The sequence below is a fragment of the Suillus paluster genome (genome assembly GCF_016628075.1).
Source record: "Suillus paluster strain FC165 chromosome Unknown EDB91scaffold_118, whole genome shotgun sequence".
NCBI classification, from domain to species: domain Eukaryota; kingdom Fungi; phylum Basidiomycota; class Agaricomycetes; order Boletales; family Suillaceae; genus Suillus; species Suillus paluster.
The window spans coordinates 90-13,170 of record NW_024537678.1 but is presented as its reverse complement, the minus strand read 5'-3'; the positions used below and the strand labels follow the sequence as shown (position 1 = coordinate 13,170).

Genomic DNA, 13,081 nt, shown 5'->3' with positions numbered 1-13,081 from the left:
ACGGGTGCTCGAAACTCACTATACACGAACATGCCCTCATGAAGAGTTCAAGGCGTTCTTGGCGCGGTTAAAGTGTCCCCTGGAGGGGCTAATTTTTCGAGTGACGACGACGGACGAGCAGCTTGCAGAATACGCCGTCCTTTTTCCTTCCCTTGAACTGGTACTGGAACCCAACGGTTATTCCTTTGCATAAGACACAGTAGTTGCACATCTCGCTAAATGATGACAATGAGCTGGCGTAGAAAGCATTGTATGTAGATACACCACTATCCAGGGCACATTTTGTCAACTCCGAGTCGATCGAGTACCATTTGTGCTTTGCGAGACACCCCAAGTACCTAGCCAGGGACTCTGAGTTGTTCGGATGACTGTCTCTGTCGTGGCGTATGCAGACCAGCATAATTATGACTGAATGCCTCCTAGGTGTGGTTTATGGTTTTGAGCGACACATGCATGCCAACGGGTATGAGCAAGACATCGAAGATCTGTCAGCTAGGCACGAACTCGTATGCTTTGCTTTGCACCACGCAAGCAGAAATACTATCGACGGCCTCTGATAACCCCCCCCCCCCCCACACACACACACACACCAGTGGGGGGAAATCGTGGAAGCGCGCGGGGGCCCGAGCTCTGATATAACCCTAGCAATCGACATTCTCGATGCCCTTAGCTAGACCGTGCTGCATCTGCCATGCGACAGGACCATCAAGTCTGGAGTACGTCTGCATACTCCTCACGGGCCATGAAAGTCGACATGTTGAACAAGGAGAACCACTGGACTTCCTTACAGAGGGTGCCGTATCTGTGCAACATCTCCGGTGCGTGGCACACGCGGACGGTGTGGTCTTGTCTTTCTGGATTCCGGCATCCTTATATTGGAGGGCCTGGATATCGAGAGGTTCGAGGAGGAAGGAGTGCGATATCAGGAAGCGAAACCGAACCGACGTATATCCACATTTGAACCGAGGCCTCGTGAACGCATTTGACTCTGATGAGTCCTGATAAATATGAAGGACCCACCATCGCGCGTACCAGCCCAACTTGGTTGATCGAGTTATCTTACACTAGCGCCCGAGGCTAGTATATGCATGACTCTTCGGAGGGGGCTGGAGATGACGAGCAACGTAGTGAGTGTCGCTCCTGGTCCAACGAACAATACACACACGGATACCAACAAAAACGCTCCCGTTCGCAGTCAATGGATAGCTGATGACAGAACGCCAACAGGAGAATTTAAAAGCAAGACACCGTAGTACAACTGTGAGGGAAGTCCATCAAAGTATGTGACGGACGTGGGTATGTGAGGCTTGAAGAGTGAATGAGGAATGTGCAGAGTGCTTGAAGAAATTGAAACCTGATCCACGGAGGGAGAAGAATCAGGAAAAAAATTATATTTTCCTCCTCTTCGACGCATACGTACTGAGAGTGTGTCAGGTAAAGTTGAGGTAAAGGAGTCGAGACTATGACAGTGACTTGGCGAGGAATGCAGTGTTGTCGGCGCGGTTGGGGGCAGAGGGAAAGATAGATACCCAAAGCATGCGATAGACGCCGGGGTGCAAAATTCTCTGAGATTTACGAGAGGCGTTTATGGTGACGCTAACCCCAAGTTCCTTCTATTGAGCACATTCACTCCTCTCCTCTCCCTGTTTGAAGCTCCTCCCCGCTGAGCCTTCCACTCCATCGTCGGCGCATCCGTTGAGGCCTCGCATCGGAAGTGAAGTTCAAAGGTAGATTCAGCAAATGAGCCGGAGTCGTTAGCATCAGAGTGGCTAGCCATGATGACATATTTCAACTCTGCAACACCTCAATTTATATCGTCGAACCACAGAGTTGTAATCAGTACTAGTAATGTGTCGCTGAGACAGAAGAACACAAACTTTTAGGCATACTGAAGCAGCGAGAAATAGGATCGAAGCATTGGGTCAGTGGTCACTCCCAGTGAACACTGGACATCATAGAATCTACGCAAACATACACAACCCGTAGAATTTCGCCGCGTCATATAGTCCGTAGATAATGGGACACATAGTAGATTGACGGAGATTGTGAATCTACGGAAATATTAGGGACCCGAGCTTTTGTTTTCAATAGCCAAACTGAAATATACAGAAAGCGATGCATTTCGACTGCGAGTACAAAACTGATTGATACAAAATTAGGCTGCCTATTCGCCCGCTGCGCGCTCGTGATCCTGCTCGTCCAGCTAGTAGACTATCCCGTTCGATATCTTGAGGATAATATCGGCCATATTTGCGTTCCAGACGCCCGAGGCAACCTGTAGATAGATCAGTATATTGTAGACACAAGGCGGATATATCACTTACCAGTTGAGCTGCTTCGAGATCGTATTTCTGAAGAAAATAAGCTCGTAAGGTCGCTGCGAGATAAGAAAAAGCAGTACTCACTTGTTTGGTGTCCTTCGCCAAGGCAGTCCAATAGATCTTGAAGTCTGCTGTTGTCCCGTCCTTCGTGACTCCATTCAACCAACGGTGAGCGCAGAGTGTGCTGTACAAGTTGACATTGGTGTACCGCATCCGTACACAAACACTTACCGTCCGTTCTTGTTCGGGCCAGGTCGCGTCCGCTTCGCGTTTGTAGTTGGCGCCACTGATCGCGTTGGAGCAGCGGTATCACTGACAGAAGCTTGTAGCATTGGGAGGATATTAGTATTGGACATCGTGGCACAAGGTGCTCATTGTAAGCGGAACAGCATGAGACCATCCCCAAACCGGCGATTAAATGTTCTAAGCAGCACTGCGACTGATTGTGTACTCAGACGGATTCTGAACTGAATCGATGTTTGTGAAATAGATGCTCATAGTATTTGAGAAAGCCATCCCACACTGGATGCCGTGCTGGATCTGTGTAGACAAAGCGGGAGCACAGAATAATTAAGATATCAGATGCCTTGGCTTCAAATGAGTTGGAACAAATCTGCACCTACCCCTTAATAGGTGCAATCATGGACCCTGTAGCATACTGTAATCGCAGATCTTCAGGCGGGTTTGCACAATCAGGTTTCCTTCCGTGTGCCTTGATCACAAGTACAGCTTCTGGATACGCTGGAAGGCTAGGCTGGCGAAGACTAAACGTAAAGCGCCACCTCGCATCATATACCGGATAAAAGCCAAACAATCATATACGTCTTACAAGGATTGGCATATCAGCGTGAGGAACACTAACGGGTATGAACCACATACCTCTGCGACATATTCTATGTACCAATTTTGTGTCGTGCGCAGGCGTTTCTGGAACATTTCGATACGAACGCAAGCAACGAACTGGTTCTTGCTCAGTCTATCGCCAGTCCTCCACCTCATCCGGCGGTCAATGCAAAAAGCGTCTTGGCTGATGAATACAAAATAATTTAGTCAATGCACTCTGGTGAGCTTAGTACCGCGCACCTACGATTAATGAAACGTCCTAAATCGAGCTGCTTGAACAATGTGTGGTCGCTAGTGGACATACATGCGAGACACAAGTCGGAAGATCTCGAAAAGACCAGAAACGAGAAATGAATCCAAGAAACGCCAAAAAGGCTTCTCGCCGGTAATTCACGATTTCCCAATACAAAGCCGAGTGACTCTCGATGTTGGGTTTTTGCAAGAGATCAGAGAACTCCCAAGCTGGAAGAATAGCAGCACAGGAGTTGACAGTTGAGGCGACAGAGGAAGGGTCGACATCGGGAGCGGAGATGATATCACGGAGGCGAGATAAAACAGTTTTCCGTTTCTGATTGATTCGTAGAAAGGAGAATACAGATGATGATCGTTTGCCAGTGCATTTGACGGAATCTGCTGCTGCTGATGCAGATGTAGAAATATTGTCGTATGGGGGTGGTACGTTAGTAGTGGACTCGCTATCATCGAAGACTTCGGATTTGGTAATCATGATGAAGGGATGGATGCAAAGGAGACAGCCCTTGGAGATACAACTTGAAAGCCTAAGGAAAATAGGGGCGTGCCAAGGGAACATAAAAGGATTCAGTCAGGATTCCGACGACAAGAGACACTGAAAATACACGCGAAACAAAACAGAACAACGTTCTGGATTGCGGACGACGAAAATGGTAGTGTACAAGCTAAGGAAAAGACATGTCCGTAATGCAATGTATACGTAGGTAAGCCACTAGGCTTACATCTTTGTGGACGGATCGCGCCTCACCGGCGGGCTAATGATCAGCAAAGATCGCAGTATCCGAGAGAGCAATGTCCTCTTCCTCGAAAGCGGGTGCAAGGTTAAAAGAGTTGGAGTCACATCTCGTCCCGTAGATTCATAATCACCATCTACGGGCGGGTGGAACGACATCGCTGCTGCCTGAGAGAGCGAATGCGGAGGGACTCAAGGGCACGCCAAGCCGCAAGGTCGAAGGGGATGGCAGGGATGGGAGGCGGAAGCCCTTGTTGGGATGTTCCCGGGATGAAGTTGATATTACGGAGCTGATCAAGCTATGTATGTGGCGCGATGAGTACGGCAATGTGCTAGCACTGGGAGAAACACTCGCCAACCAGACGGGGCGGGAGACCCCTTCATCGATCCGCCAAAAACTGGGCTTAAAATATGTGAGAAATTCAGAGCCACCGGGCTAATATGGACGTCCTATCAGAAGTGAACTTGGCAGCATGATAGAGCTCTCACCTTTATCTCATAGACAGAATATAGTGCACTGCTGTTTGAAGCCAAAAATCCAATGTGTCGCACGGTATCGTGGCATGGGTTCGCGCGAGCGAGATGTTCTTCAGGCCACTGCAAACGAACACGATGAGATGAAATAATTAACTTTGAGGATTATAGCCTCACATAAAGTGGCGAGATTTGCTGTTCGTGCGCTGTATATCCGCGGAAGAGGATTCGCCTAGGGGATGGCTGAAACCACAAGTTAATTAGAGTGACAACTGATCGGTGATAGCGAACCTGGACCAGCGTAGTTGACAGTTGCATCTTGCTAATACAGAGGAACCAAGAAGATGAAGGAAACAGCACCAACCAAATGAGACCCTAATAGGCATTCAGGCGTGCGCTTATCTGCCCATCTGCTACTTTCGATCGCCAGGCATTAATCATGGCGGGCCAGGGATCAGTGAGGGCATGCCAGGGATTAGCAATGTGGTGAGGCGGAAATTAGGAGGGGCACGCCAGATATTAGTGATGGCCAGCCAGGGTATATCCAAAACTAGCAATGGCCACTGGCGGGTCACGCCAGCGATTAAGAACCGCCAGGAAGAAGCGTCAGGTTACGCCAGCGATTAGCGATGGCCAATCAGGGTACGTCCGAAACTAGTGATGGCCACTGGCGAGCAACGCCAGTGATTAAGGAACCCCCAGGAAGAAGCGTCAGGTTACGCCAGAGATTAGTGATGGCCAGCCAGAGGCCCATGGCCAACCAGGGTGCGTCCGAAACTAGTGATGGCCACTGGCGAGTAACGCCAGTGATTAAGGAATCCTCAGGAAGAAGCGTCAGGTTACGCCAGAGATTAGTGATGGCCAGCCAGAGGCCCAGAGATTAGCGATGATCAGCCAGGATACGTCCGAAACTGGTTATGGCCACTGGCGAGTCACGCCGGTGATTAAGGAACCGCCAGTGAGATCTGAGAAGCGTCAAGTTACGCCAGACATGAGCTGATATTATTATATAATCCTCGTAATCGAAAGCATGGCTGGTTTGAATCGTTGACCATTGAGGCGAAGCCTTGAGCAACTCATTGGGAGCAGAGACAAAATCATGGATGCGAGATAAAACAGTCGTAGAAAGGAGGTGCATCTAACGGAATCTACCGATTATGCAGCAATATCATTGTATGCGAAAAGACTTCAAAGACAACGGGGAGAGCTTCGTCGAATCAATATCCCTTGCAAGCCATCTTGGGTGTACTTGAGGTTTTATCGTACACGTGACTTATAGTCCAAGAAGCTTCGTCCTTTCAGAAGTTACTAGGCAAGTTCCTCCTACTATCGTTTTTCTTCAATACTTATCATTCACTGAATGTGGAATCGTCTGCCGCAACTCTCCAATCCGCATCCACGCCGCACGACACGCTCGATCTCATCCTTGGCACCTCCAAACAACTAATTACCCAAGATACCCTAAGACTGACTGGATCGACCGCATCCTCATAATCTCCGACCTCGTGGTTCTGTTGATCCTGAAGCAGCGCATCATCGACCGAGGACTACGCATCGCCCTTTTCTGGATCAGATTATTCCCCAGGTCCGGCTCCAGTATGCGTGCCGTGGTGCAGAACGCTGTGGAAGTTGTGGCGAGTGCGTCGACCAGCACTCTTGCTGCGTCAGTTGTCTTGGCACCGCTTATAGGTGGTCAGGACGGAAAGCTGGTCAGCTAGTAGAATGGACCCGTCTGAATCCACACCTGCGGTGGGCAGTATGATATCCGAAGCTCTCAACTAGTACTGTTCGCCGTTGATCCTGTCATTATAAAACCATTCAGCTCTCAAATCGAATCGACCTGGCCCATCAATTCGCTCGTGCCTTGCCTTGCCTCCCCTCCCTCAGTGCTTCTATGTCCTCGTGGCTTGGCTAGTGAACTTACATAAAGTCCCACTATTACATACATTAGAAGCCGCTCGAACATAATCTCCCCTGAGTAGAGTAATAGAAGGAAAATAGTTCCGCCTTCTGGTCAGGAAACGTACATAACCTAATCTGTAGCATTTGGATTCTGTTGATTCGAATCGAGCGTATTTCCTTCCACTGCTCCTTCCATCATGTCAGACGCGCTGCTGCCTTGCAGGTAAGTCGCGTATCCCTGCTTTTCGCTGCTGGAATTTCATGCATCACTTTACTAGGTCAACACCACCGGTGCCATGGAGGATCACGGTGCCATGGAGGATCACGGTGCCATGGACATGACAAAACGCATCTAAAATGCATTCATTCTGACATTGAACGCTAGCTTACGGTGTGGGTCGTTGGACGATTTTCTAACTCTAAACTCACAAAAGCTCAGCGAGTAGAAGCCAAGGCCAAACGTCGGTCTAATGATCAACGAAGATGAATCACACCAACATGGTGAGACTCTCATCTAACCACTCGTTATAGGTTATCGAAAACGACCTTGACAAGTGTCAGACGCCATCATAAGCAAGCGGACCTTCCAACTCCTCCATTTCCAACTCAACACCGTTCCATTGCATTCTTTAATCAACGTCCGCCATTTCAATGTCTGCCGTTCTCTAAGCAATATATTAGCTGGATGGCAAACAAGATACAAGTGGAACCTCACCTTATGGTAGGTATTTCTCACCGCCTCCTCATCCTCGCGAGGGTCGTGGGCTGGTGTCAAGACCCCCCATTTTATGGATCCTCTATCTTCTCCTCGGGTGTCTCGTCTCCATCCGTTTCAATCTGTACAACTGCAATCACCAGAAAGGCGAACCAGTAACAGTGGTGCCTTGTGAGGGTATAGCGGGGCGCAAAGTCGAAACTGATTTGACTAGATTGGCGAATTGCGGTGTAGTCATTGCACTGGCAACGTCTATTGTATTCAGGATCGCGTACGTTCCAAATTGTTATTGAGCAAGAGATTCGACTCTAGTCCAGGAGCCGCATGCGGGCGTGATCACGCGATCGACTGCCACAACAGACTTCCCCAACGTGGCTTGGGCATGTTCGAGGCAGCGGGAAAATGAGAAGCTACGATACCGATGAAAATGGGAATGGATCAAGACTTAGTATGGTACCGGTGGCAGTTGCGTCGATGTCCACATGCGACCCTGACGTGCAGTCGATGATGTGGGCTGATTGTAAGTCCCTGCCGTTGTAAGAGGTAATGAAGTATGCAATGACAAGTTCATGAGCCTGGGCCCGCAGCGATTTGCAGTGTCGCAATCGCTGTAGCGTTGTCAACTTTGCAATGGGGAGACAACGAGTGGTGATGACAATAGTCTAGTCTATGACCTGACATGTGTCTTCTGTTGGGAACAAGTGATGGACGTCTGGGATATCGTCCGACATGAGTGATTATAGGAGCCGTTTTACCACCCGAAGTATTGTGGTCATGTTTTATATCGTAGTTTAGTATGATAGGGGTATTGGTGTTTGGGTGTTGATCCTCTGTCGAGCTAGAGCCTTGCTAACTGAAATCTCTCGTGACCCATCTAACTTATCACCTTTCATTGCACATGTGACCACGGCTATCAAGAGACTGCGTTCTAAATTACGCCTTGCTTTACAGACATGCCACCTATCCCGACCGCGCTGGATGCTGAGGCCTTCTCCCTAATCGAATCCATCGAAAGGCGTTACTTATAATGACCTCTCGACTTTGCAGATCTTCGGCTGAGAGCATGGACTGGTTCTTTGGTCACGCAACAAGCATGGGCGGCGGAAGTAAGGGAGGACATCGAAAGCCTGCCAAGGCAGATCGAGTTTTATCACCTCAATTCTACGCACACCTGTAGGAGCTGGATGTCCTGGTTGATGACCAGAGGACTGAACGCGCGAAGATAGTACTGTCACTGGTCTCTGATAGCCCTTTCTCTTTATGTCAGTGTATGGATCCGGAAAGACTCGAGCAGCGTTGCTGGCTTCGAAACGTGCGATATTGACTTACTTATGTACTGTATCTTAAAAAGTAAGGGAGAAGGCAAGGGGGGGAGGTGGGAAGATTTGGGCATTTCCGCGTAGCGCACATGGCGTCGGTAAGCCTCGCCAGCATCAGCTGGCGTCGGTATTTTCGGTTATTTCGCTAAGGTGGCTGAAAAAAGCATCCCACATGGTTCTGTCAACCGGAGTTTGAATTTCCGAAAACCATTGTCCCCTACTGTACCAGCTCGCTGTCCAAAATTGGGAATTTGTAAAAATTGAGCCACAATGGGATACACCAAGCAAATAGAAAAATGTGAAAAATGCGAAAATAGAAAGATGGGATTGGCAGGTGCTCACTGGCCCTCCATTTTGCACAACAACAATGATTTTATATGTACTGTAACTGTGATACATGATGATAAATGGTAAAAATTGAAGGACAAAAAGGGATTTTGGGATTTTTTTGGGGGAAAAGAGAAAAGAGAACACCAAGCCAGTAGAAAAATGTGAAAAATGCAAAAATGCGAAAATATAAAGATGGCAAAAATTGGCAATGGGTAAACAGGAGAATGGGAGGATGGAGAATGGAGAAATGGGGTGAATAGGAAGATGGGAGGATGGGAGGACAAGAGGAGGACAAGAGGACACAATGGGAGGATGAGAGGGCTACAGGAGGACAAGAGGATGGGAGGACAAGAGGAGGACAGGACAATGGGACATGGGACAATGGGACACGGGAGAACAGGACAACAGGACATGGGACATGGGACATGGGACACGGGAGAACGGGAGAACAGGACACGGGACATGGGACACAGGACAATGGGACATGGGACAACGAGACATGGGACATGGGACAATGGGACAACAGGACACAGGACAACAAGACATGGGACAATGGGACATGGGACAAGATAATTGGGAGGAAGTGTATGAGTCAATAGCATGACACAAACAGTTTGACTGAAGGTTACCTGGGACACTGGCTTGCATCCCGCTGGCCGAGGCACGAGGCCACGGGATCGCAAGCCAGTGTCCCAGGTAACCTTCAGTCAAACTGTTTGTGCAACATCCCATAACTAAAACAAAACTATATAATGTAAGAAATTATTGATTTGTTATAATTAAATAATATGTAGACACAGTGAGACAAGGCACCGAAGGTGCCTCCAGCAGAGCACGAAGTGCTCTGCTTGCTTCCTGTGCCGAAGGCACAACGGGCTTGGACTCGTCTTAAAAAGTAAGGGAGAAGGCAAGGGGGGGAGGTGGGAAGATTTGGGCATTTCCGCGTAGCGCACATGGCGTCGGTAAGCCTCGCCAGCATCAGCTGGCGTCGGTATTTTCGGTTATTTCGCTAAGGTGGCTGAAAAAAGCATCCCACATGGTTCTGTCAACCGGAGTTTGAATTTCCGAAAACCATTGTCCCCTACTGTACCAGCTCGCTGTCCAAAATTGGGAATTTGTAAAAATTGAGCCACAATGGGATGCACCAAGCAAATAGAAAAATGTGAAAAATGCGAAAATAGAAAGATGGGATTGGCAGGTGCTCACTGGCCCTCCATTTTGCACAACAACAATGATTTTATATGTACTGTAACTGTGATACATGATGATAAATGGTAAAAATTGAAGGACAAAAAGGGATTTTGGGATTTTTTTGGGGGAAAAGAGAAAAGAGAACACCAAGCCAGTAGAAAAAGTGAAAAATGGAAAAATGCGAAAATATAAAGATGGCAAAAATTGGCAATGGGTAAACAGGAGAATGGGAGGATGGAGAATGGAGAAATGGTAGGCAACAGAGGGATGGGAGAACAATGGGACAATGGGAGGACAATGGGAGGATGGGAGATGGGAGGACAGGACAATGGGACATAGGACAACAGGACATGGGACATGGGATACGGGACAATGGGACATGGGACAACAGGACAATGGGACAACAGGATAACAGGACACGGGACAATGGGACACGGGAGAACAGGACAACGGGACACAGGACACGGGACACGGGACACGGGACAATGGGACATGGGACAATGGGACATGGGACACGGGACAACAAGACAATGGGACATGGGACATGGGACAATGGGACACGGGACAACAAGACAACGGGACATGGGACAAGATAATTGGGAGGAAGTGTATGAGTCAATAGCATGACACAAAGAGTTTGACTGAAGGTTACCTGGGACACTGGCTTGCATCCCGCTGGCCGAGGCACGAGGCCACGGGATCGCAAGCCAGTGTCCCAGGTAACCTTCAGTCAAACTCTTTGTGCAACATCCCATAACTAAAACAAAACTATATAATGTAAGAAATTATTGATTTGTTATAATTAAATAATATGTAGACACAGTGAGACAAGGCACCGAAGGTGCCTCCAGCAGAGCACGAAGTGCTCTGCTTGCTTCCTGTGCCGAAGGCACAACGGGCTTGGACTCGTCTTAAAAAGTAAGGGAGAAGGGTGTGGGGGAAGGGGTGGGAGACGGGTATTCCGCGTAGCGCACATGGTGTCGCCAGCGTCGGTTTTTTCGGTTACAAGCCGCTTGGAATGCTTATTTCGCTAAGGTCGCTGAAAAAGGGATCCCATGTGGTTCTGTCAACCGGAGTTTAAATTTGCGAAAACCATTGTCCCTTACTATACGAGCTCACTGTCCAAAATTGGGAATTTGTAAAAATTGAGCCACAATGGGATTGGCAGGTGCTCACTGGCCCTCCATTTTGCACAACAACAATGATTTTATATGTACTGTAACTGTGAATACATAATAAATAGTAAAAATTGGAGGACAACAAGGGATTTTGGGATTTTTGTGGGGAAAAGAGAAAAGAGAACACCAAGCAAGTAGAAAAATGTGAAAAATGCAAAATGCAAAAATGTGAAAATGCAAAATTGCGAAAATATAAAGATAGGAAAAATTGGCAATGGGTAAACAGGGGAATGGGAAGATGGAGAATGGAGAAATGGGGTGAATAGGGAGATGGGAGGATGGGAGGACAAGAGGAGGACAAGAGGACACAATGGGAGGATGAGAAGATAATGGGAGGATGGGAGATGGGAGGACAGGACAATGGGACATGGGACAATGGGACAACAAGACATGGGACAATGGGAGGACAGGACAATGGGACATGGGACAATGGGACAACAAGACATGGGACAATGGGACACAGGACAATGGGACATGGGACAACGGGACAACAAGACATGGGACAATGGGACACAGGACAATGGGACATGGGACAACGGGACAACAAGACATGGGACAATGGGACACAGGACATGGGACAATAGGACACAGGACATGGGACACGGGACAATGGGACAACAGGACATGGGACATGGGACAACAGGACAACGGGACAACAGGACAATGGGACAACAGGACAACAGGACACAGGACACGGGACAACAGGAAACAGGACACGGGACAACAGGAAACGGGACACGGGACACGGGACACGGGACACGGGACACGGGACACGGGACACGGGACACGGGACACGGGACATGGGACACAGGACACAGGACACGGGACACAGGACACGGGACACAGGACAACAGGACATGGGACAAGATAATTGGGAGGAAGTGTATGAATCAATAGCATGACACAAGCAGTTTGACTGAAGGTTACCTGGGACACTGGCTTGCATCCCGCTGGCCGAGGCACGAGGCCACGGGATCGCAAGCCAGTGTCCCAGGTAACCTTCAGTCAAACTGTTTGTGCAACATCTCATAACTAAAACAAAACTATATAATATTTTTTTAAATGTAAGATGTAAGAATTTACTTATTTCACACAAGTAAATAATATGTAGACACAGTGAGACAAGGCACCAAAGGTGCCTCCAGCAGAGCACGAAGTGCTCTGCTTGCTTCCTGTGCCGAAGGCACAACGGGCTTGGGCTAGTCATAATATTATGGGAGACCGGTTTTGTGGCTGTGTGTGGGAGACGCGTAGCTCGCTAAAGGCCACATGGAAACGCTTAGCTCGCTTAAACCTTGATTTAGAAATTTCGCGTGGTTTTCTCGCTTGAGCTTGCTAATAACGGTTGAGTTGAGAAAAAACTTCAAAAAAAGTGAGATTGAGATTTCGAGAGGCTAAATTCTACAGAGTCCAAAATTCCTTCCAAACGCGATATAGTGGACAGTAATCCCCACGCCTACTGCGCTCCGCGCACAACACGGACAAACAACACAGCTTTCCTACCATGGGGGAATTGGCATCGAGATTAGCACAAGCAATAATAGAACCTTGGTTACACAATTGATTACACAACTCGGCTGCTGCTTTTGAATTGCATTCTCGAGTGAAATTGCCTTCCCCTGCAGCCAAGTGTAATAAAGTGTAATACACCTTTTGTGGGTTTCATTTTTTATTCAACAATGATAGAAATGTGCAACAATCTGACTCAATTGATGAGTTCAGGCAACTCATTTTGCACTTGCTAAACAACTGTTTAAATAAAAAATAGTGAACATGGATCAGAATCTACCTGTCCCGTGAGTCACTGACTATATATCGCTATG

General features: G+C 48.2%; 3 protein-coding genes across 3 annotated transcripts; 1 reads left to right on the top strand and 2 right to left on the bottom strand.

The window, feature by feature from the left end:
* Positions 1-2,161: 2,161 nt before the first annotated feature.
* Positions 2,162-3,034, bottom strand: EDB91DRAFT_93609 (uncharacterized protein). The gene is made up of 5 exons (XM_041328799.1): positions 2,941-3,034; positions 2,553-2,861; positions 2,406-2,505; positions 2,325-2,351; positions 2,162-2,275 (listed from the first exon to the last, which is right to left on the bottom strand). The coding sequence occupies exons 2-5, from the start codon at positions 2,675-2,677 to the stop codon at positions 2,204-2,206; spliced, it is 324 nt and encodes a 107-aa protein (XP_041170847.1). The 5' UTR covers positions 2,678-2,861; positions 2,941-3,034; the 3' UTR covers positions 2,162-2,203.
* A 282-nt stretch (positions 3,035-3,316) lies between these two features.
* On the bottom strand, positions 3,317-3,891 carry EDB91DRAFT_1254807 (uncharacterized protein; the record flags this gene model as incomplete). The annotated part of the gene is made up of 3 exons (XM_041323868.1): positions 3,317-3,348; positions 3,405-3,423; positions 3,469-3,891. The coding sequence occupies 3 exons, from the start codon at positions 3,889-3,891 to the stop codon at positions 3,317-3,319; spliced, it is 474 nt and encodes a 157-aa protein (XP_041170846.1).
* A 7,645-nt stretch (positions 3,892-11,536) lies between these two features.
* EDB91DRAFT_1087146 (uncharacterized protein) lies at positions 11,537-11,842 on the top strand (the record flags this gene model as incomplete). Its single annotated transcript, XM_041316171.1, has 1 exon — positions 11,537-11,842. The coding sequence occupies one exon, from the start codon at positions 11,537-11,539 to the stop codon at positions 11,840-11,842; it is 306 nt and encodes a 101-aa protein (XP_041170845.1).
* Positions 11,843-13,081: the final 1,239 nt, after the last annotated feature.

Coding starts and splice junctions, on each gene's coding strand:
- EDB91DRAFT_93609 (XM_041328799.1), bottom strand. CDS start 2,677: ATGTCCAATACTAATATCCTCCCAATGCTACAAGCTTCTGTCAGTGAT. Junction 2,506..2,552: donor GGCCCGAACAAGAACGGACG/GTAAGTGTTTGT, acceptor CAACTTGTACAG/CACACTCTGCGCTCACCGTT. Junction 2,352..2,405: donor TGGCGAAGGACACCAAACAA/GTGAGTACTGCT, acceptor TATTTTCTTCAG/AAATACGATCTCGAAGCAGC.